This window comes from Capra hircus, chromosome 8 (genome assembly GCF_001704415.2).
Source record: "Capra hircus breed San Clemente chromosome 8, ASM170441v1, whole genome shotgun sequence".
Lineage (NCBI taxonomy): Eukaryota > Metazoa > Chordata > Mammalia > Artiodactyla > Bovidae > Capra > Capra hircus.
The window spans coordinates 10,601,891-10,626,969 of NC_030815.1; the positions used below are offsets into that span (position 1 = coordinate 10,601,891).

Consider the following 25,079-nt stretch of genomic DNA (forward strand, 5'->3'; position numbering starts at 1 on the left):
CACAGAAAATCCCACCGACAACGAAATAACAAGAAATTAAGATACTACCATCAAATGGACCCTGGAGGTGGGCCAGAGCCTTTAGGCTGAAGAAAGAGCTTAGGGAGAGAACAAAGGCGTGCTTTCAGGGCAAGTCAAGACTGCCGAGACACATCATGAGATAAGTAATTCTTCCATTTTTCATTTCAGGGAAAGAAAAGTGGGAAACGTAAGTATGGACTAGTTGTTTTATTTTTTTTTTTAAGCTCAATTGAGATATAATTGACAGACCAAAGTTTGAATTAGTTATTTTTAAACAATACTTTTTATGACTTGGGGAAGGAAATGGCAACCCACTCCAGCATTCTTGCTTGAAAATCCCACGGACTGAGGAGCCTAGTAGGCTACAGTCCAAGGGGTCGCAAAGAGTCGGACACGACTGAGCGACCTCACTTTTTGTGACTAGTGTTATATGACTGGAACACCTGCACACCTGTCTGGGTTAAATGAAGAGCAGGCCCCTAAATGTTCCCTTTATTTGAATGTTTCCCCCTTACCCCTTTATCACTCTTGATAACCCTGCATTCTTGGCCATGCTGTCATTTCTTCTTATAATCCAGCAAGCTATTCAAAGTCAGCGAGAAGCTGTTTTAGAAAGAAATGAAATGATAAAGCTACAGAGGAATAAAATTCTCAAGGATAAACTCAAGGTGAGTGAACAGATTCTGCTATGCATTTTTCTGCTTTTCAGCGCCTCAGACTTTTAGACACAAGTGCCTGTTTGGGCAAAAGCTTTAAAGTAGACAATGTTTCCTATTGATTACTTTGTAACCTTAGGCAAATTACTGTACCTGTCTGAGCCTCCATTTTCTCATCTGTAAAGCTGGGAAGTAATAATGTCTACTGAGTGTATGGTTTACTGAGAGCCGTGAGCAGATAAAATCAGGGATTATCATGCAGGTTGAAGTGTGCGTGGCTAGAGGGACGCAGAGGGGCGGTGGGAACTCAGAGGAAGGATCCTCAGTCATGCTGGCAGTTGGGGTAGGTGGTGTGAGAAGTTCAGGGAAAACTCCTCAGCCTCTTGAGCAGAATTTTAAAGAATCAGTAGTCTTGGGTGAGGAGAAGTAATAGGAGAAAGGGCATTCGAGACAGAAGGAAGAACGTAACTGAAAAAAATCTGCTATGCTGGGTGAACTACAGGCAAATAGGTTTGAATAGCTAAACAAAGGGCATATGCTGTGTTGGGATATAAGGTCTGAGCTCTATTTTTCAAGTTTGAATAATTGGCCTATTATAATTGAATAATTATATAATTGAATAATTGCGTGCCATCTTATGGAAAAACCTGAACAAACTTTTTGGCCAACCCAATACCTCAATTTACAATTCATGATTTTATTTACTGCTAATAAATGTGGCAAACTGGTGTGTATGAGATGGGGTCTGTGCAAAAATGTCAGCTTGCAGATGCCTATGGTTCTGACTCTTAAGGGCACAAGTTCTTTAAAGTCTGCGCTCCTACCCCTCTGATGGCTACATAACACCTTCATTCTCCAGCCACCTTTTTTTCAGTCTGAATTGTTGTGAAACCTTTACTTGTCCTGCAGGCCTTCATTTGGAGCATATTTTAATTTAGCCATGGAAAAAATGAGGCAGAATTTGATTATATTTGATTATATACACATAGAAATGTGTATGCTTATTTTTTTAATTACAAAATGAAAATTAAGAAAAAAATATTTATGGAAACTGACAGACTCCTGGGACTACTCTCATTGATCTCAACTTGGGGATATTTTAGAAAGGCAATTTTCTCAGTAGTATGGAGAACATGTGTGTGCTAAGTCGCTCAGTCGTGTCTGACTCTTTGCGACCCTATGGGCCATAGCCTGCCAGGCTCCTCTGTCTATGGGATACTTCAGCCAAGAATACTGGAGTGGGTAGCCATCCCCTTCTCCAGATCTTCCCAACCTAGGGATTGAACCCACGCCTCTGACGTTTCCTGCATTGGCAGGCGGGTTCTTTACCGCTACTGCCTCCTGGGACGCCCAGTATGGAGAACGGATAGTGGGAAGAGGGGGTGGTGAAGACTGGAGGTAGACAGATGAGCTGCGGAGGCTTTTTCTGTAATCTAGGTGGTGTTACAAAAATAAAAAAAGGAGCAATGGGAACCTGAGTCAGCCAGAGGAACTCAGAGGAAGGATCCTCAGTCACGCTGGCAGTTAGGGTAGGTGGTGTTGAGAAGTTCAGGGAAAACTGAAAGCTCAGGATGGCTGACTGTACGTGGCAGGCGAGAGAGAGCTGGGTTTTGATGTTCAGGCATGGCTTTTGAGCTGATTATTACACTGCATTTTGCCTTTGCTTTAGCAAACCTGTAAAGAAAACCGGCACCACTGTTCCTGTGTGTTCCTCTTTTCACTTGCACACAATTACCATGCTCACACTTCTGACCACAGATGTGTGGCGTTTTCCCCACACTGAACAATTCTCCCTGATCTCAGCGCGGTGCCTTACAGTTTAACTCAGTTTGACACTGTCTACTTGGAGAGAGGGCTTCCCAGGTGGCTCAGTGGTATAGAATCCGCCTGCCGATGCAGGAGACGTGGGTTTGACCCCTGGGTCAGGAAAATCCCCTGGAAGAGGAAAGGGCAACCCAGTCCAGTATTCTTGTCTGGGAAATCCCAACAACAACAACCTGGAGATAGCATCAGACCCCACAGGTTAAGGGTTTAGTCCCACAAGACTGCCCCCACTTCAGATACGGATTGCAAGAAGTAGGTCCCCCGGTTACGCACGACTGCTGACTTCATTACAAACTGGTTCTTATGACTTCCTCTCCCTTGGATTCAGTTATTTGCAAGAACAGCTCACAGAACTCAGTGGATCAATTACTCACATTTACCAGTTTACTACATAATAAAGAATTTGGTATAAATGAACAGCCAGATCAAGATACACGTAGGGCAAGGTCTGGGAGGCTCCCCAGGGCCAGAGCTTCAGTCCCATGAAATTGGAGTGCATTGCTCTCCAAGTATGTGGATGTCTTCACCAACCTGGAAGTTCTCTGAACCCTATGTTATTGGGAATTTATGGAGCTTCCTCATGTAGACACGATCAATTATGAACTACATTTCCAGCTCTTCTCTCCTCTCTGGAGAAAGGCGGTGTGCTTAGAAATCCCAAGGGATTCGGGAGTTCTGTGCTGGGAACTGGGGTCAAAGACTAAATTTTAGAATGAAAGATTCTTCCAACACCTCTTTGTATAAGGGTCTCAGGAGCCCTGTGTCAGGAACTCAGGGCAGAAGCTGATAGACAGAGAGACAGATATTATTTCACAATACCTTATTGTTTTACTAAGTTTAAATATCATATGAACTCGTTGCTTTTCACAGAATTATTGTGTTCTGTTTGATGTTCAAGTTCACATATTGGCTCTTAATTTAAGCTGAATCCTTTCAGCATCAGACATTAAAAATCAATATCCTCATATCAATAACCTCAGATATGCAGATGACACCGCCCTAATGGCAGAAAGCGAGGAGGAACTAAAGAACCTTTTGATGAAGGTAAAAGAACAGTGAATGAAAACTGGCTTAAAACCCAGGGTTCAAAAAACTAAGATCATGGCTTGCAGTTTCATCACTTCATGGCAAGTAGATGGGGAAACAGTGGAAACAGTGACAGACTTTATTTTCTTGGGCTCCCCAATCACTGAAGATGGTGACTGCAGCCATGAAATTAAAAGATGCTTGCTCCTTGGAATAAAAGTTATGACAAGCCTAGATAGCATATTAAAAAAGCAGAGACATTACTTTGCTGACAAATGTCCATCTAGTCAAGCCTATGGTTTTTAAAGTAGTCATGTATGGATGCAAGAGTTGGACTATAGAGAAAGCTGAGTGCTGAAGAATTGATGCTTCTGAACTGTGGTGTTGGAGAAGACTCGAGAATTCCTTGGACAGCAAGGAGATCAAATCAGTCAATCTGAAAGGAAATCAGTCCTGAATATTCATTGGAAGGACTGATGCTGAAGCTGAAGCTTCAATACTTTAGCCACCTGATGCGAAGAGCCAACTCATTTGAAAAGACACTGATGCCGGGAAAGATCTCTTGCTGGGCAGAGAAGGGGGCGACAGAGGATGAGATGGTTGAATGGCATCACTGACTGAATGGACATGAGTGTGAGCCAGCTCCGGGAGATAGTGAAGGACAAGGAAGCCTGGCATCCTGCAGTCCATGGGTCTCAAAGAGTCGGATGCTACTTAGCAACTAAAAACAACAAGACGTTATAAGACTATCTTTGCTCCCTGGCAGCAAGTTTATATTCAGACCAATTTTTTTTTTTCCTCTGTCCCAAAACATGGACCTATTACTATAAAAGAAACTTGGGTTTCTTTTAGTGAATGAGTGAGTGAAAATCGCTCAGTCATGTCTGACTCTTTGTACCCCATGAACTATACAGTCCATGGATCCATGGAATTCTCCAGGCCAAAATACTGGAGTGGGTAGCCGTTCCCTTCTCCAGGGGATCTTCCCAACCCAGGGATCTAACCCAGGCTTCCCGCATTGCAGGCGGATTCTTTATCAGCTGAGCCGCCAGGGAAGCCCAAGAGTAGAGAATAATATTAAAAATAAAGGTTAGGGCACAAGGGGTATATATCAAAATGCTCATACAAGTAAAAGAAGTAGACGGTGTTATCACTGCAAAATGATTTAAGTGACAAAGCTAGGTTTTTTAAAAAATGGGGTTACAACTAATTCAAAAAGATACACGCACCCCAATGTTGGCATCATTATTTACAGTTGCCAAGACACGGAAACAGTCTAAGTGGCCATCAGCAGATGAATGGCTGAGTAATATTCTGCTGTGTGTGTGTATATAAATATACACACACACACACACACACACACATATATATATATATACACACATAGAGCACATCTTCTTCGTCTGTTCCTAGCACTTCTATGAACACTGGGTGCATGTATCTTAGAGGTTTCTCCAGATACATGCCCAGGATCCAGGATTGCTGGATCCCATGGTAACTCTTGTTTTCTTAAAGGTTAAATACACTTCTGAACTATTTTCTGTATACACTTCCATACACAAAAATAGAATTGCTATTTTTTAACTCCGCAGAGAATCTCTGCAACAATGTCCTCACGACCTCTGACCTGGCGAGGGGGACAGATGGGAACATCTGACCTTGAGAATGTTGCTCATTGCTTATGGGGCTCGGGCAGAACTGAAAGTGGATGAGCTCAAGTTTGCTGAAGGCTCTGGTGAAGCGGGTGCATGGCTGCCTTTGTGGTGGCTGAGTGATTCTGTTCCCTGTGTGCCTCTCTCACTTCAGAGAAAACTGCCAGCTGACTCCAGGGTTCTGGAAGCCTCTGAGCTGGTGTACACGGTCAGCGCCCAGGAGTACTGGCAGCAGGCGCTCCTCACCGAGGAGGAAACTGGTAACTTATATAAATACATGTATTTTTATCTCACTCACTAAAATTCTCACGAATAAGCTTGGCACTCTGAGTTTCCCACCCTAGAACTTTCTGTGCCGCACTTCTAGCTTGCCAATTTCCACACCTATGAGCAAATGTGTGTGTTTCTGCATTGTTGTGGTTCCTGATGCTTCACTGCTGACCTCCCATCTGTAGTCACTGATCCTAGACTGGGGAAGACAGGAAGATTGGTTTCATGAGCATCCCACCCACAGAGGACCTCAGCTGAAGTTGATTCAGACTGCCATCTTGATCTGTTCATTTTCAGGAATGCTGTTTCCTATGAACTCTGGCCCTTTCAAACTGTTTGTGTTGCCTGTGAATTCCAGAAATCCCCAAGCTGAGAGAATATATCAGGAGAAGGCTCCTGGATAAGAAGAGGAGGATGGTGACCAAGTACGTCACTGAAGCTTTTGGCCTGTTGCTCCTCACAGACAGTTTCAGCTGCACGGACCACGTGCAGGTATGCCGGGGAGACCCCTGGGCTGTGTGTCCTTTGCCTCCCAGCCTGGGCAGAACCCTCCCTCTTACCAAGTTAGAGAATTAACTTGGAATGACTTTTCTTTTCTGACCAGAGGAACACCCTAAACTCAGAGAGTCTAAAGAAAATAAAGATAATCTGAGGGTTAACATTGTAACCTTTGAGTAAGGAAGGAAAAGAATGTTTGATCTTTTTTTTTTTTTTAATTTTTTTTACCTGTGACAGATAGGCTGAGAGGGAAAGTTAAAAATAGTCACTTTAGACTCTCCTGAGACTTGAATCAGGTAGAGTGTGTTTAATGGTAAGAGAGATGTGTCTTCTGCTGGAATAAGCTGAGCTTTCCTGGTGGCTCAATGGTAAAGAACCAGCCTGCCAATGTAGGTTTGATCCCTGAGTCGGGAAGATCTCCTACAGAAAGAAATGGCAACCCACTCCAGCATTCTTGCCTGGAGAATCCCATGGGCAAAGGAGCCTGGTGGGCTACAGTCCATGGGGTTACAAAGAGTCGGACACGACTAAGCGACTTAGCTCACAAGCATGTAAAAAGGATATGCTGCTAAATTATAAGCTTGGAAGAAAAATTGCAGCCAGAAAATCACCAAAAGCATTGCTTCCTTGTGAGGGATTGAATATACAGACAGACAGGCATATGTAAAAACCGAATTTTGGCCCACAGTCTACAACCACCAGCCTAGGAAGCCAACCCCTGATCTACAATAAACAGCTCACGAAGTCAGCCTGCTCTATCTCAGACATGTAGGAAGTTAGACTGCTATCTCATAACAATCGAAGAAGCAAAGCAATACCTTCTGTAACAATCAGCCCCAAATGGCCAGACCTTGGTTAAGGGCTAAGGGCTTCCCTGTGTGCTGTGCTAAGTCACTCAGTCCTATCCAGCTCTTTGCGACCCCATGGACTGTAGCCCACCAGGCTCAAGGGCTTCCCTAACCTTTTTTAAATTTTTTACCCTTCATCCATATTTTATTGCAAAGAGATTACCATGATGCTTAGGTATTTTAAAACATGAGCAGAAAAATAATTTTTAACAACCTGAAACACACAAAAACAATCCATCTAATTCAGACGACTAGAGGTATGGCTGGGAAGTTATAGCTCCCGTCCAGAGTAAACCCTTTAGCAATGATGGCGCTGCCTTTAACTCTGCAAATGACCCTCTCCCAGCAGACCTCACCGTTCTGTTGACACTCACATTTTTGCTATAACTGGCTAGCCATTAAACTCTCATCACAGACAACCCTGTTAGCTCACGGGCTTCCCTAATCTTTATCCCTGCTTCCAACAAGGACCAATCAAGGGAAGATGAATGTATTCATTATTTTAGAAATTCTACATAAAAAGTGCCAAATAGAGCAAGATTCGCCATCTTTTCACTCATCCTCATGAATCACATAGGATCCCTGCTTCTAGGTCCCCACTCACAGCTGCCCCATGCCAGGGGTCTCTGTTCACGGTGCTGAAAGCCTTCCCACCCCTCTGCCTGCCTTTGTGCGCTCAGTCGTGTCTGAGTCTTTGCGACCCCATGGACTAGCCTGCCAGGCTCCTCTGTCTATGGGATTCTCCAGGCAAAAATACTGGAATGGAGTGGGTAGCCATTCCCTTCTCCAGGGGACCTTCTCGACCCAGGGATTGAATGTGCCCACACTGCAGGCAGATTCTTCACTGTCAAGCCCCTAGGGAAGCCCCTGGCCTGCCTTTGAGTACCTGCCAGATGCAGACGCTGCCCACTGACTCCCTTACTATAGCAAGCTCTGAATTAACAGCCTTTGGATGTTCTCATTTGGTTGGCGTTTCTTTATTTCCATACTTGCTGTCATCTATCATATTTGCTCAGCCAAGCTGTCTGACCTGTTATTACGTAGAAAAGGGAAGGGGTAGAGAAATGTACGATCTGGTTGGTCCCGATATCATGGGACAGTCAACCTGGAGGGTCCAGTGGAGAGACTAGCTGAGGCAGCTGGTCTGGATGTGACTTCAGTGTGAAAAGGGGGCAATGTTGACTCTTAAACAATGTTTATTTGGCTGCACCGGGTCTTCGTTATGGCATGTGGAATCTAGTTCTCTAGCCAGGGATCAAACCTGGGCCCCCTGCTTTGGGAGCTCAGTCCAGGGAGCCCCTGGGAAGACCCGCAATGTCAACTTTTAATAGTCCATGCGGTGTTGGTCAAACGTCTTTGCTGTTGTCGTTTAGTCACTGAGTCGTGTCCGACTCTTTGAGACTCCACGCCAGGCTTCCCTGTCCTTCACTGTCTCCTGGAGCTTGCTCAAACCCATGTCCATTGAGTGGGTGATGCCATCCAACCATCTCATCCTCTGTCGTCCCCCTCTCCTCCTGCCCTCCATCTTCCCCAGTGTTAGGGTCTTTTTCATTTTAGAAATTCTACATAAAAAGTGCCAAATAGAGCAAGATTTACCATCTTTTCCCTCATATTTCTTACTCGGTGTTTGTTCTAGTTCTGTGAAAACAAGAAAAAAAAAAACACCTTTATGGAATTTCAGATTTCCTATTTTGACTTTTGTCCTCTGAAATACTAGTGAAGGTTTTGACATTCCAACTTCCCGAAAAAATTCTTCGGGGTGAAAGTTGCCTTGCTGCCCAGCCAAAGATTGCTTTTGGAAGTGCTGATGGAAAATGAATCAGATGCGGTGCTGTGTGTGGTTGGTTTGTTTGATAAACACCGGGACAAAGCCTTTTGCAGTCCAAGCTGGAGTGTGATATGGAAGTACAGCCTCAGTTCTCTCCTTGTATCCAGACTCTAGGCGACAGAAGACACAGAGGAGGGGGCTGGCTGGAATTCTACCCTAGCCTTTTAGAGGGGGTTGCCAGCAGCCTTCCTCAAAATTCTTTGGCCTCACATATCGGTCTCAGCCTTGCTTCTTTGATCGAAAGTTGGAAGGCAAGAGTTTTGTCAGTTCCTTTGTATTCTTGGGGGGAAAAACCCTAAAATTGTATGTGATGGACCATTTTTTTTAAGATTGCAACTCAAACTCAAAAATTAGAGGATAATGATTTTATTTTATATTTTAGAAATTAATTAATTTCATCTTTGGTCGTGCTGGGTCTTCATAGCTGTGCACTAGCGTTTGTCTAGGTGTGGCAAGCGAGGGGTACGCTCTTAGTTGGGGTGTGAAGGCTTTCCATTGCGTGGCTTCTCTTGGGGTTCCCAGGCCCCAGAGCACAGGCTACCGTAGAGGCGCACGGGCTTAGTTGCTCTGGGGCCTGTGGAATCTTCTCAGACCAGGGATTAATCCCATGTCCCCTGCATTGGCAGGTCAATTCTCAACCACCAGACTCCCCAGAGAAGTCCAGTTAGTGGTTTTAAATGAACAAGGATCTCACGTTTATTTTTAAGAATTAATGGGAAGTTGATTATGACGATCTCAGTGCTGAATGAGTCCTGCATTTATTCATAGTAGATGCCAGCCTTTTCCCCTTTCTTCATTCCCAGCCCTTCTGCTTCTTATCATTCTTTTCCTTCTTCAATAAGGATTCGTTGAGAGTGAGCCATTGTGAGACTCTTGCCTGTGCCGTTCCTTTTCATGACTTCTCTCTTCTTTCATTTTGCTCACCAGTGACACCACACATTTCAAAGAACCTAGCGAGCACTCTGAGAAAAAAGTCCTGCTTATAGAATTCCGGGGCTTCCCTGGTGGGTCAGGTGGTAAAGAATCTGTCTGTAACACAGGAGACCGGAGTTCGATCCCTAGGTCAGGAAGATCACCTGGAGAAGGGAATCGCAACCCACTCCAGTATTCTTGCATGGAGAATTCCATGGACAGAGGAGCCTGGTGAGCTACAGTATAGAACTCTAACTAGTGAAAACTCTGAAACTTCCCAGGGCATGCTTGAAATGGGATAGTTTCCATAAACTTCTGGAACTCATCTATTCTGAGACTCAGAATGTAGGAGTTTGAGGCTATTTTCAGGATCATTCAGCTCTATTCAACTTACTTCACAGACAATGCCCTTGAGGATTCAGGGATGATAAGTCATCTATGGAAGGTCACACCTTAATGCAAGAGCTATTTCTGTCATCCAGTTTGGAATAGAATTTAAAATCCTACGTTATCCAGCCATTTTTCCATGCCACATACTCACTCCACAAACGTTTATGGACTGCACTCTCCGTGCCATGCCTGGAATAAACAAGCACGAATAACAGTCTGTCTCTTCAGCAAGGTCCTGGCCCAGAGAAGGGAGACACGTGGCCCGAGGGAGACACAGCATAGCAGGGGGGTACCAGATGCAATGGGAGCCCAGGAAAGGGCACCCAAACTCCGCTCAGCCCAGCTCTGCTGGGGGAGTCAGGGACAGCATGACACGAGAAGTGCCTTTTGAACTTTTTCTGGGAGGACGAGAACATGGGCAGAGCCTGTGCACAGCCAGAAGGATGGCACATTTAGGGAATGGCAGCAAGTTCATGGGCAGCTACACTGGAGGACCTTTTGGGCAAACAGCGAGCTGGCAATGCTGGAGAAATTGGCTGAGTTCTGGCCAAGAAGGGCCTTAAGTGCTGAGCGAAGGAGTGTGGCTTCTTTCCACTGCAGGTGGACACTGCGTGGTCTCCAGGGTTCTCATACAGGGGCAGGCACTACAGAGTTCCCAGTTTGGAACCTAGAGGTCAAGACAGCCTCTGGTAGTCACTCCCTTGTATATCTGAATTGACATTTCTTCCCTGATTAGGCTGTTCGCCTTTGAAGCAGGAACCAAGTCTTTATTTTGGTGGTCCTATAGCTCTGTTATTTATTCCAGAAGGTCACTGTTAGCCTGGAACTTGCTAGAAGCATAGAATCCCAGGTGCTCGAGTTTGAATCAACTTGCCCAGTGAGTTCTATGCACATTTTTCTCACACAAATTTGAGAAATCCTATCCTCCCAAACTGCACCAAGTTTATTAAATATTTGTCAAATCAGATGTCACTGGAAAAAAATCTCTTTTAATAACGGCTGGATTTTTAAAAAATATTTACTCTTTCCAATAGCCTAATGGATTATACCACTAAAATAAGCTGCAGAAGGCATATATCTGTTCTATTCTCCAATCCCACCAGCGGCTTCCCCGGTGGCTCAGATGGTGAAGAATCTGCTGCCAGTGTAGGAGATTCAGGTTTGACCATTGGGTTAGGAAGAGCTCCTAGAAAAGGAAATGGCAACTCACTCCAGTATTCTTGCCTTGGAAATCCTATGGACAGAACAGCCTGGCAGGAGGCAGTCCATGGGGTTGCAAAGAGTCGGACACAACTTAGAGACACACGCATGCCAATCCCACAAAGCTTAAGGAGATCTGGGGACTGGAGGATGCTTTACTGGGTGATAGGGTGAAGTCCACTGTGGGTGATTAGCTCAAGCAGCAGCAGCAAAAATCTGGACAGGCTTAGAGGAAGCAGACCTGCAAAAGCCGATGCCTATAGGGAGGGCATAGCCTCATGCTCCTGCTGGTCCTTGTCCCTAGAATGAACATTTGCACATGAGTGGCCTGCGGAGATTTGTGGAAGAGAAGATACAGTTGCTGGAGAAGGCCATTGACCAGTGTTTTGCCCACATAGCGCAGCCCCTGCAAGAAGGGATCTGGAATGCCAGGAGTTCCTACCGACGCATCCTTGGGGCGTGCCTGGTGGTGAGTGACCCTCCAAAGGGAAAAACCATGATATCTGGTGAGGTCGGTCTGATCCCTTGCCTACTTTTCTACTATCCCATTGCTTTCCAGAGAAATAAAGAGCTAGAAGAGATTGGGAGAGAGTGAAAATTGTACACAGGAAAGCATATTGAGCAACTGTTCAACTGTGCATTGCAAGGACTCAGGGAGAGGTACATGGTTAGGGAGAAAGAGTTGGAATTTAGGATCTGAGGGTCTTGCTTTGAACGCCAGCCCCACCAAACACCCATTAAGCCTGTTGGATTTTTCTTCTATAATATGGGGATGATAATTACTTGTCTAGTCTATTTCACAGCATTGATGTAAGTATCAATTAGATACACAATAAGAAAGCATCCTGTAATCTCTCACTTGGCATACAGATTGTTGTTTTATCTTTTAATTAGTTATGCGGCATTTCTAAGGGATGGCAAAGGGGATGAGATGGTTAGATAGCATCACCGACTCAACAGACATGAATTTGACTGAACTCTGGGAGAAAGTGGAGGATAGTGGAGCCTGGTGTGCTGCAGTCCATGGAGTTGCAGAATCAGACACGACTTAGCAACTGAACAACAAGGGATGGGAGATAAGAAATGTGTGTTGTTGTTTAAGCCATGAAGTTTGGCGTAATTGGTTTCATAGCAATAGGTGACTAAGTGACCCTAGGGAGAACTGTTTTCATAGGATGGGAGAAGATCCCAGATCAAAAAAGTGAATGGGTAAGTGGGTGCTGAGCAAGTGAAGGCAGGAGGTGGGGACCAGTCCTCTGAGATGACGTACCTGGGGAGGAAGGAGCAGCATCAGGCATCTTCAGGGCGTCACTGGGGCTCTATCCTAGGAACTATCCCCTCTCTCCTTAGCCCTTCAGTGGCTTCTTTCTCTGTGACTACAGACACACCTGGGGAGTTCCTATTGGATAAGCAACTTACCTTTGTGCTCAGACATTTGGGCAAACATGTATATACTAACATCATAACATTATATGATATAGTAAAATAACCTAAAGGTCTAGTGATAAGACAATGGTACAGTGAATTATGATGCATCCATATGATATTATGCAGTTGTTAAAATATTTTTTGGAAGTATTTGCAATGAATTCAGGAAACACTCACGTTATAATATTAAGTGAAATGGCAGAATATTAAAATACAGATAGCTAGACAGATATGATAGATGTGGGTAGGTATAGTATGCTGCCAGTTGTACCATGCTACACAGCCATTAACTTAAAACATATTCCCCTAAAACATAGATCACTGATTAATGATCACAAGTGCTTCCCTGGCGGCTCAGATGCTAAAGAATCTGCCTGCAATGCAGGAGACCCGGGTTCAATCCCTGGGTTGGGAAGATCCCCTGGAGGAGGAAATGGCAACCCACTCCAGTATTCTTGCCTGGGAAATCCCCATGGACAGAGGAGCCTAGAGGGCTACAGTGCACGGGGTTGCAAAGAGTCAGACACGACTGAGCAACTAAACAACTACAATGACGATCACAAGGCCCTCTACTGAAATTCTGGTCAGTGCGAATGTATGTTATATTCTCTTATTCTTCTACTGAGAATCAATCACCATGCGGCTAAAATCTGTTGACTCTAAAAGCTCTGGCTTCATAATAATTATTTTCTTCTCCTTTGTGAATTTATATTTCTGGGGAAAAATATGACAAAGATATACACATCAAATCACATTTTACCAAATATTTAATAAGAAATATAAAACTGTGGGCTGTGCTTGGAAAATCTGAAACATGCTTGCAGTGGAGTCAGAGCACATTTGTATTTAAGAACTGCTCACTTAACACATGTTTATTAAGCACAACATATGCCAGGACCAGACAGTGAGGATGTCATGATGGATGAGACACTGGGCTTAGTCTCAACCAACTGATGATCCACTGCAGCAGCCTGATGAGTAGAGAGACAAATGCGAAGCTGCTGTATGTGAGCAGAGACAGTAGAGGATGCTTTGGGAGCTCAGAGTGGAAGCTCCTGCTGACCAGAGGTGTCACTGCCATCCTCTTGTGTAGCTTAATACCGAATGGCTTAATTGGAAGATCATGTCTCTACTCTTCTCGGTAACTCTTGCTAATAGTGTTCGGGATCTAGACTAAAACATCCCAAATAGATCCTAAACTAGTACACAAGTATTACTGATGGTTTCGTTTTACTAAAACTTAGACTAATTGAATGAGCTTCCCAGGTGCCTCAGTAGTAAAGAATCCAGCCGCAATGCAGGAGATGCAGGAATGTGCGTTTGATCCCTCTGTTGTGAAGATCCCCTGGAGGACAAAACGGCTACCCACTCCAGTATTTGTGTCTAGAGAATCCCCTGGACAGAGGAGCCTGGTGGGCTACAGTCCGTGGGGTCACAAAGAGTTGGACATGTCTGCCTGAGCACACACATGCATGCATGCACGCACACACACACACACGAGGCAGTGTAGGTCTGATTCCATGGATTCTAGGTCCCTACTAACTCTGTTATCTTATTGTTTATCCAGAGGAGCAGAGGAAACCAGGGCTTTCACCAGACTCTGAAAGCTGTTTGCCTGAAAAACGGCATCTATGCCTCCAGGACTCTTGCGAGGATTGATCTGAATGAAGCCGTCACACAGCCCATCTACGAACAGATTGATCCCGTTTTTGGGCGCATTTTTAGGTAAAGGAATCCATTTGGCTCCTCTGTGAACAAACATCCTAAGAATGCCTGGACCAGAGTCTCATCTTCAAGAATTTGTTCTTGGGATCTGGAAGGGTCCAGAGTAGCTTGCAACTTGAGGAGGAAAACTCAGTCTTTGGCAAAACACAAAAGCCTTCTTGGTTGGGTTTACTTAAAATTTTCCCGTGGTGACCTGGAGTGCAGCTGGAGATGCTACTTTGAGACTAACGTTATAATTCCTGTTATTTTTCAAATATCTCCTACAGGCAGCAGGGGATCCATTTTCTTATGGACCTGGGCCCAGGATAGGGTATTTTGGTTGGAAAGTGTGGACTTAAGGAAACACACAGCCTTCGTAAATTTCCCTGAGCACAAAAAGGAAAAATGGCTCAGGATGACTCTGCTTGTTCTTTGACACATGGCGTGGGGTTTGAGGCCTAAGCCTTCACAGAGCCCACTCCTTCCTTTCTTCCTTGGCCTCCAAGGAGGGACCTCCTTCCACAGAAACAGTCTTCTATTCCTCATGTGTCTTCAGGCTCCATCCTTCACCCCTGGCATTTCGCCTGGCCCACCACCTATTTGAACCATTCATCGCTCAGTGTTCCCTGCCCCCCAACCTTCCTTTAAATTCGTTTTCATCATGCCATTCCACCTATGCCCACTCCCCCTGTCTGCATGTCTGTAGGGTAAACTCCAAATTCCTTGGAATAGACTTCAAGACATTCCGCCTGCCTCCAATTGGCCTTTCCCACCCCTCCCTGTCCCCCCGGCTTTTCGCAATCTGAGGGCAGCAGAGAGTTACTGAGACGTGCCAGGAACCATGCTAAGCACTCCGCATGCATCATGTTATCATATCCTCCCAAGAACCCTCGGAAGTGGCTCTGGTCTTTTTGCAAGTGAACACGCTGCCCCTGGGAGGAATCACACAGCTTTCCCACGGTCACTTGATGCATCTAGGACTTCAAGCCTCTGCCCGCTCCTCTGCTCACCTCATACCCCCTGGGATGTCCTGAAACTTAGTTCACTATGTCGTCCCCGGGGAGAATGCTGCCCCCTTCTTTTCACATCCCTAAACCGTGCACAGCCTTCCCTGATGGCTCAGTGGTAAAGAATCTGCAGGATGGCCTGCAATGCCGGAGACATTGGGCTCAATCCTTGGGTCGGGAAGATCCCGTGGAGGAAATGGCAACCCACTCCACTCTTTTCGCCTGGAGGATTCCATGGACAGAGGAGCCTGGCAGGCTTCAGTCCATGGTGCAACTAAGAGGCAAACATGACTAAGTGACTAGACAACAACGACAAACCTTGCCCGTCTTTTAAGGTGTAGTTCATCCCACCCTTTCAAGTGGGAACATTTGAGTAGCAGAAAGACTATGAGGTTTGAGGTCAAACAGATCAGTGTCTAAGGCCTAACCCTGCTACTCATTAGCCATGTGACTTTGAACACATTTTAGTAACCATTTCCAAACTTCAATTTTCTCATCCATAAAATGGGTGTCATTGCACTGACTTCATAGGTTTTTATATCAAGGGCCTAGCACAGCACAGTGCTTGGAATATTACAGAAATTTTATAATTATTAGTTCTCATCCCCCTTCTCTTAAAAATGAGCAAAAGAACACCAGCTGGTTAATTCTTTGTTTCAATCCCACAATAGCTGCTGCTCTTAACATTTCACTTTGCTTTCCTCAGTAGGTCTGGGAAGTCCACTGATGGTTCAGCTCTGATCCCCCACATAGATGCTTTTAAGCTCTCTCTGCAGGAGAAGATGACTGAAATTGGGATAAGAAATGGCTGGAAATATGACAGCTATAAAAAGAGTTTCCTGATCCAGGAGGTAAGATCCTTATAAAGCGAAGAGGCCGATGAGGTTGGGTAGTAGTTTTCTTCCCAGCAGGATTTTGGAGGTTGCCTGTCTTTCCCTACTTGTTCCCTTGGAGTGTCTAGGCTCTGAGTAGGCCTAATAACAGATGCTGAGATCCAGAACATAGCAGGATGGAGGAGAGAGAAGTGATCCTGGAGGCAGCAAGCTTTGTTCCCCTGAGCAGCAGCCGATAATTAGTGCTGAGATTGTCAGACAGACTCAGTTCCCAGGAAGTATCTTCAAAGAGTTTTAGCTATATAAACATTTGAATCCACTTTTAACAGTCTCACTGACTTCATTTTTGCCAATATCATGAAATACCATCCATGGCAGTGAAGTTTAAAGAAGTGTCATTTTTTGGCAGATTACTTTTTAGTTTTAAGTCCTCAAGACTCTTATGTGGGACTCATTTTCTTAGTCTGGGGCTGCCTTAGTCTGTTTGGACTGCTATAACAAAATACTGGGAGGCTTACAAACAACAGACATTTCTCAGTATTCTGGAGGCTGGAAGTGTAGGATCAAGGTGCACGCAGATCTGGTGTCTGCTTGGGCCCACTTCCTGGTTTAGGGGTGGCTGTCTTTTTGCTGTGTGCTTACATGGCAGAAGGGCACAGAAGCCCTCTAGGGTCTCTTCTATTAAGGGCATCATCCCAACTGAGAGGGCTCCACCTTGAGTCCTAATCGCCTCCCAAAGGCCCTACCTCCTAATGCCATCACACTGGATTTGTGCTTAGTCACTCAGTTGTGTCTGACTCTTTGCAACCCATGGACTCTAGACTGCTAGGCTCCTCTGTCCATGGGATTCCCCAGGCAAGAATACTGGAGTGGGTTGCCATTTCCTTCTCCAGGGGATCTTTCCGACCCAGGGATTGAACCCAGGTCTCTTCCATTGCAGGCAGATTCTTTACCATCTGAGCCATCACATTGGAGTTTAAGATTTCAGTGTAACAATTTTGGAAGACACGACTACGCACAGGCCCAGCCCAGATTACATGAGAATCACCTGTGCCCCCTTACCCTTCCCAAAGATGCCCCATCCCATAACCATGCGTGCACCTGAGTTCAACTCTGCAAATAGTTATTGAGTTGTCTGAGGCACCAGCCACTTCAGGAAGCATTTTGGGATGTAAAGATGCTTAAGACAAAGTTTTGGAACTTCCCTGGTGGTTCAATGCAGGTGGCCTGGGTTCCATCCCTGGTTGGGGAACTAAGAGTTCATATGCTACAAAGCATGGCCAAAAAAAAAAAAAAAAAAAGACAAGACAAGGTTCCTGCCTGTGAGGGAGGAGCTCACAGCCTGGTAGTGGAGGAGATGGAACAGCCAACAGTAACCCGGGCAAAGGAAATGGTACAGCCCACGGAAACCCCTGCCTTGCTTGTCAAGGGACTGTCACAAATGGCCTTTTGTTGATGTGGATTCTCAGATAAGTGCCATCCTGGGAGGCCTGGAGGGACACATCCTCAGAAAGAAGAGGAAGATTTATGAGTCTCTCACCACCTCTGTTCAGAACGACCTGAAGCCCTGTTATGAAGGTGGGGGCCCCAAGGGCAGTGTTGGGGTCTGTCAGCTTCTTTAGCATCTGTGTCTGCTGTCCTCCCCCTTAAAGCATGTGTCCTTCTATGTCCTAAGCCCCCATAACACTCTTGGTCTACAAATTAAAACCCAACAATTGCAAACGGGTGGGGAGAGGTCAGTCACGAACCGCTTTTATCTGTTTCCAATTCTTTCCATCCACCCTTCATCTGGACATTTTGCTTCTCTCTGCATTGCATCGCAGCTATTTAAACTATAAAAGCCATTTACTGAATTCTCGTTCTTAAGTACCTGTAAACTCACTTGCCAGCTTTTTCTTGGTTTGTTGGTCCCATTGATTTTTTTCTGGGTTGGATGGTGGAGTTTGGAATTTTGTAAACTTCTGCTTAATTCACTCATTAGGTTTTCTACATGAAAATGATCAAATATTGATTTTTTTGTATTGCTGTTGCTGCTGCTAAGTTGCTTCAGTTGTGTACGACTCTGCGACCCCATAGACAGCAGCCCACCAGGCTCCCCCGTCCCTGGGATTCTCCAGGCAAGAACACTGGAGTGGGTTGCCATTTCCTTCTCCAATGCAAGAAAGTGAACAGTGAAAGTGAAGTCGCTCAGTCATGTCCGACTCTTTGCGACTCCATGGACTGCAGCCCACCAGGCTCCTCTGTCCATGGGATTTTCCAGGCAAGAGTGCTGGAGTGGGATGCCAAAGACTGGAGTGGGTTGCTGTTTCCTACTCCTGGGGACCTTCCTCACCCAGGGACTGAACCCATGTCTCTTGACTCTCCTGCATTGCAGGCAGATTTTTTAACCACTGTGCCACCTGGGAAGCCCCAGGTGTGTCTGTATGTGTGTCTACATGTATATGCATATGTGTATGTGTGTATAGTTGGTTTGCTTGCCTTTCTTTCTGATGCTAAGGATATCTAAGCAAGTCCTTGTTGAGGTGTTACTGTGGCTATCATTTTTGCCAGAGGCCGCACAGATCACGGGCAAGAAAGCATGTGAAAGAATGAAAGAGGTCCTCAGAAGAGGGGTGGACCGGCAGGTGGCCGAGGGCATGTTCGAACGGGCTCAAGAAAGAATGCAGCACCAGTTTCAGCAGCTGAAGGTACTCAACTTACGCGGTTTGCGTTCCGGTCCCAGAGGGCTCCTTGGGGAGCACAGGAAGGAGGGGCAGAGATGGAGGAAGTGGTAGTTGTTTGAGCCCAGATAGAGCCGGATGCCTTCTGCAAAGTGGGCTCGACTGACGCCCATGATGCCGGGCAAGGGGCCAGCCTCCACCTGGCTTCCGCCTCTACCGCCATCACGTGCTGGCTCGCGCTTGCCTCAGTCTGTGACTTCAGAAACTCAGGGCCTCCAGCTCTCTCCTGCACCCTTTCTCTTTCCTGAATCATCACTAAGATCACTGTGATATCTAGAGGGGACCCTAAGCACTTTGCAAATGTGAGCTTATTGAATCCCCAGCAAGTCTGTGAGATAAGGTGCTATGATTGTTCCCACTTTACAGATGAGAAAACTGAGGCAGACAGAGGTGTATCAACAGGTCACAGAGCTAGCAAGTTACAAGAGTGGGAATTTGGGACCAGGTAACCTAGCTCTAGCAATAGTATTATCTCAAGACACACTTAAAAAAATATTTGACTGCACTCAGTCTTAGTTGCAAGATTTAGCTCCCTGACCAGGTATCGAACCCAGGCCCCTTGCATTGGGAGCATGGAGTCTTAGCCACTGGACCACCAGGGAAGTCCCCAGATCTTTTTTTAATGAGGGACAATGTCTTGTCTACATAAAATACCTATAGATAAATGCCAACCAACTATTACAGATCTGTTCATTACAGTACCTGGCATATATTTTGGTGAGATTCTCTCCATCTCAGAAGAAAGTTCCTGACAGTTTCCTCGAAACTAAGTGTTCTGTCAAGTACACTTGGACCCATCCAGTCCCAGTCCTGGGTCTCATAGTTTGTCAGCCTCCTCTGCAAGTAATGTAAATTCTTTGCTTTAGTCCAAGCTACTGCTAGCCCCTCCCTGGCCAATAGTATTTCCAAATTCATCAGCCTCAGGCCAGGCTTAGCTGACCTCTCCCAACCTCCCAAGGACCCAGCTCCTTGCTATTTCCATCCACCTCTGGACCAACCTACTTCCTGAAACATCTCCAACCTCTTGTGCACAATCTCCTCTCCTCCCATCACTACAGTTTTGGAAAATCCCTTTCTCCACGACACGAAGCATGTTATTTCTCTTGGATCGGGCTAAGAGGTATCTCATTTACCAGTAGCAGTTTAGTTTCCATCATCTCACATATTACCACTGCCTATAAATACCTGCAGAAAATTTGCCCAATTCTACAGCTGCCAATCCCCACTGAGTACATAAAAACTGGCCCTTAAGGTGCCCAAGAAAACAACTGCAATTGAAAAATGATTAGCATGTTGATCATGTACAAATGTATCTTAAATGACAGACATGCAAGAAGGTGCCACTGGGCAAGACCACAGAGGGTTCCCATTCTCCGATCTCACAGACAATGCAGCTAAGGCTAAGGGCCGAAGTTACCAGCACAAGGTTCACAGATGCAGCTGAGACTAGAACTTTAGTCCAATGCATTGGTGAAAAGATCATGTCCTGGAGGCAGGAGGTGAAGGTTCAGAACGAGGCTCTGTCAGCATAGTGGAGAGTTGAGTGTTTTTCAAAGGGTGGCAACAGATGGTTGGAAGAAGGAAATGGTTATAGCTGATAAAAGGACTGAGAATAGCAAGGAGACATATCTCAGGCAGTTGGAAAGTTATCTATATATTAATGGTGTGTTATGAAAAGCAGGAGGTCGACAAACATTTAGGCAGTGACTAAACTAACGGTGGGACAAGAGGATGATGATCAGTGCTTTGCCTCTTTCTCTGCTTGTGTGGTATCTGTTCTCTTCCCCCGCACCCCCACCCCGCCTCCCTGCATCCTCACTACTCCTGATTCGGTCCTTCAGCATCAGAGTACAGTCACCCAGGAAAGGAGCTATGAAGGCAGGTGGGACCCCCCAGAAATGTTGTCCTGATGACTTGAGTCTCCCAGGGTATCCTCAAAGGGTCCACCCTTGGACTTGACTTTGGTTTCGGCAACCCTGGTCCCTACACTCTCTGGTTGGGGACTGGGGTGGGGTCCCTTTCATAAGATCCCTTCCCCTTTAGACTGCACCATCCTAACAGAATGACTGTCCTTTGTCACGTAGAATGGAATCACGGAGAAGGTGAAGGGCAGCATCGCTACCATGCTGACCCTGGCTTTGTCCCCAGGGGATGGGCTCTACAAGGAGCTTGCAGGTAAATACATACAACCTTTGTGTACTCGGGAGCAAGACAAACGGTCTCAGGATTCTGATTCCCTTCTTGGTCACAGGCTTGGCTCCCATCACTGGTCAGCTCAGGGTCGGGGAGTCTCAGTTATGCTATGGGGCATATTGGTGCAAAGGGGATTGGAGAGGCTTTCGGATCAACGCCAGAGCCAACCCCAAGGTCAGCCTGAACTGTCCCTTCACAGGGACTGTGTGTGTCAGGGTTCTCCAGACAAACAGTACAACAGGATGTGTGTGTCTCCCACATACAGACATACATAAGGAGATTCATTTTAAGGAACTGGCTCATGCAACTGTGAAAGGTTCATGAGTCCATGTGATAAGGCAGGCCAGCAGGCTGGAGACTCAGGAAAGACTTGCAGTTCAAGTCCAAGAGCAGTCTCCCAGAGAACCAGGAAGAGCCATTGTTACAGATGAAGTCTAAAAGCAGTCTTCTGGAGAATTCCCTCTTGCTCAGGGAAAGAGCAGCCTTTTGTTCTAGTCAGACCTTCAGCTGATTAGATGAGGCCCATCTACATTGCAGAGGGCAATCTGCTTTCCTCAGAGTCCACTGATTTAAATGTAAATCTCATCCAAAAATACACTCACAAAAACATCCAGAATAGTGTTTGACCAACTATCTGGGTATCATAGCTCAGACAGGTGAAGACATAAAATTCACCATTACAAGGATATCATCTGATTGTAGACCATAGGCTAAAAACCCAAGATGCCAAAACAGAGCAAATTCACTAGAATTTAGAATGTGGACAGCTGGGAGGAGAGGGAGTGCAGTAGGAGAGAGATGCCTGGAAAAGACTGGGGGAGGTCTGGCATGGGGTGTGCTTTGTATCTCCTTCCGCTGAGCACTTGTGAAGCCTTGGTGAAGACCCAGGGATTTCTCAGACTTCACCTATGGGCAGGTTTGTGTTTATTTTGAAGGTGCCCACTATGATCAGATAAGCCTTAAGGTAAGAGCAACAATGCCTAGTTTGATCAAGTTGTTTATAAAACACATTGATTGGACCATCTAATCTCTAAGCTCCATTCCTGAGCTCCTATTCTGGGACAGTTGACCCAAGTCAGAAGAGGATTCTCAGGGGATCTGTTTCCTGGGGACATTTCTGAAAAGGACACTAACTCCTGATGCTCTTCTGTAGATGTCAAAAGTGAATACAAGGAGATGGAGAAGCTGCACAGAAGCCTGAGAGAGGTTGCTGAGAATGCGGTGCTGCGGAGGGGCATGCAAGACTTCCTTCTGAGACTGTCCCCCAGCAAAGCTGGCCCCCCCAAAACATAAGATTTAATTCTTGGGGCTTAGCCCCAAGGGGATGGAATACCAGCCTAGAGACAATCAGATTTACTTGTGTCAGTTAAAACCTAATAAAGAACATCTCCCCACTTTGGGAACTTCATAGGCAATAGAAAATCCATACATGGTTACTTTGGGCATAAGACGAGTACAGAACACATCATTTCATTTTTATTCTATTGCCAATGAAACCCTCAGGAAGTTCTAAAGTTTTAGGGATGAGAAACTTGTGCCTCACCGAAGAAAAATACCTGAAGAGTGAAAAACTTATATGTGGAATCTAAAATACGACACAAATGCACTTGTTTACAAAACAGAAGGAGACCCACAGACATCAAAAACAAACTTCATCAAAAACAAACTTACAGTTACCAAAGAGGAAATGGCATAAAGAGGGAGAGATTAGGAGTTTGAGAGTAGCAGATACAAAATACTATATGCAAAATAGATAAACAATAAGGCCCTACTGTATGGCACAGGGAACTATGTTCAACATCCTGTAGCAAGCCATAATGGAAAAGAATATGGAAAAGAGTATAACATATGTGCGTGTGCATATATATATGTTTATGTATACATGTATGTGTATCAATATACATATGTGTGTGTATATATATATGCACATATATATATCTGATTCAGTTTGCTATACTACAGAAACTATCACAACACTGCGAATCAACTATACTTCAATAATAATTTTTTAAAAAGACTCTTTAGTTTGGTCCTTGGTCTGACCCATGGACTCCACCACAAGTTCTAAGTCACAGCTGACCTATCTGCTCAGGAAATGGGACACTGGCTAAAATTAAGCAGAATGCTACCATCAGAAACATCACAGCTGGGGTTCAGGGTAGCCCTTGATTCTGGAGGAGACAAGGGGAAAAGGTATGTTGCTCAGGAGACTGGAAGGTGGGCAGGGAAAAGAATAGTCTTCAAACACAGCTTTAAGTGCTGCACAGTGTTCTGATGTATAGATGTATTTTATTTTTGCATAGTCACTAAGTCGTGTCCAACTCTTTGTGACCCCCGTGGACTGTAGCCCACCAGGCTCCTCTATCCATGGGATTTCCCAGGCAAGAGTGCTGGAGTGGGTTTCCATTTCCTTCTCCAGGAGATCTTGCCAACACAGGGATTAAATGCATGCATCCTGTGTCTCCTGCATTGGCAGGCAGATTCTTTACCTGGGAAGCCCATACTACCATTTATCTTACCATTATTCTATTGCTGGACATTTAGATGGTGCTGTTTTTCTTCACTGTAAATAATATTGTAGAGAATATTCTTATACAGATATCTCTGCCTCTCTGATTTTTTAAAGAGATAGACAACCTTATGCTGCTGCTGCTAAGTTGCTTCAGTCGTGTACAGCTCTGTGCGACCCCATAGACGGCAGCCCACCAGATTCCCCCGTCCCTTGGATTCTCCAGCAAGAACACTGGAGTGGGTTGCCATTTCCTTCTCCATTGCATTAAAGTGAAACGTGAAAGTGAAGTCGCTCAGTTTTGTCTGACTCTTCTCGACCCCATGGACTGCAGCCTACCAGGCTCCTCCGTCCATGCGATTTTCCAGGCAAGAGTACTGGAGTGGGGTGCCATTGCCTTCTCCGAGACAACCTTATAGGTGATTTCAAATGCAATTTTAAAATTTAGAATTCCTGTGTATACACAGTATTCTAAAAATCAGAATGAAAGGAAAGTATTCCAGCTTATTTATGGAGCAAATTTTAACCATGATACTTAGAACAGTAATTATAAGAAAGAAAAACTAGTAAGAATTCTGAATTATGTCTCAGTTCAGTTGCTTAGTTGCATCTGACTCTTTGCGACCCCATGGACTGCAGCATGGCAGGCTTCCTTGTCCATCACCAACCCCCAGAGCTTGCTCAGACTCATGTCCGTTGAGTCGGTGATGCCATCCAACCATCTCATCCTCTGTCGTCGCCTTCTTCTCCTGCCCTCAGTCTTTCCCAGCATCAGGGTCTTTTCCTATGAGTCAGTTCTTCACATCACATAGCCAAAATATTACAGCTTCAGCTTCAGCAGCATCAGTCCTTCCAATTGAATATTCAGAACTGATCTCCTTTAGGATGGACTGGTTGGATCTCCTTGCAGTCCAAGGGACTCTCAAGAATCTTCTCCAACACCAAAGTTCAAAAGCATCAATTCTTCGGCGCTCAGCTTTCTTTATAGTTCAACTCTCACATCCATATTATGTCTAGGTATCCAGTTATATCTAGATACCCAAAATTTAAGCAACCTCAAATAAAAAATATATGCGTTTTCTACTGTGTAACTGATAAGTTATAGAATCGAGGCATCCCAATTCCAAAATTCCTCTCTGATTTTTATCTTCAGGATAAATTTTTTAAGAATTCCATTATAGGATCTGAGTAAAAGAGCACTTTAAAGTCTCAACTGTTCCAGAAAACCTGTCTGCTTACTAGCAGGAATGAGATTCACTGTGTTACCATTTTTTTAATAACATTTTAAAAAAATAAAAAATGGATACTATTGTTTTGTTCAGCAAGTTCACAGGATCAGATTTTTAATATTCCCATCTTGTACTGTATGGGTTGTTACTGACACTGAAACCCTTTTTTGTGTTTATTGAAGTTTCTCCCACTTGAATTGTCCTTTCATAATCTTTTGTTTTGGCGTGGCTGTCACTTTCTCTTTCTCATTTTCCTTTTTACTTTGAAAGAACTTCAAACTCTGAAAAGTTGCAACAGTACGAAGAACTCCCATCAACCCTGTATCAATAT

The 25,079-nt window shown here is 45.0% G+C and overlaps 1 protein-coding gene across 4 annotated transcripts in view; it reads left to right on the top strand.

The window, feature by feature from the left end:
• Nucleotides 1-22,672, top strand: part of NUGGC (nuclear GTPase, germinal center associated) — a 49,081-nt gene extending 26,409 nt beyond the window's left edge. For 2 of the 4 annotated variants that reach the window (XM_018051869.1, XM_013965840.2), the window contains 11 exons: nucleotides 190-208; nucleotides 600-689; nucleotides 5,334-5,439; nucleotides 5,808-5,941; nucleotides 11,430-11,594; nucleotides 14,121-14,278; nucleotides 15,971-16,115; nucleotides 17,567-17,675; nucleotides 18,648-18,784; nucleotides 20,902-20,992; nucleotides 22,164-22,672. In XM_018051869.1, the coding sequence (XP_017907358.1) occupies nucleotides 190-208; nucleotides 600-689; nucleotides 5,334-5,439; nucleotides 5,808-5,941; nucleotides 11,430-11,594; nucleotides 14,121-14,278; nucleotides 15,971-16,115; nucleotides 17,567-17,675; nucleotides 18,648-18,784; nucleotides 20,902-20,992; nucleotides 22,164-22,303 (1,294 nt within the window). In that variant the 3' untranslated portion in view covers nucleotides 22,304-22,672. The remainder of the gene's footprint in view (nucleotides 1-189; nucleotides 209-599; nucleotides 690-5,333; nucleotides 5,440-5,807; nucleotides 5,942-11,429; nucleotides 11,595-14,120; nucleotides 14,279-15,970; nucleotides 16,116-17,566; nucleotides 17,676-18,647; nucleotides 18,785-20,901; nucleotides 20,993-22,163) is intronic. The other 2 variants (XM_018051871.1, XM_018051872.1) reach the window with 2 other exon arrangements.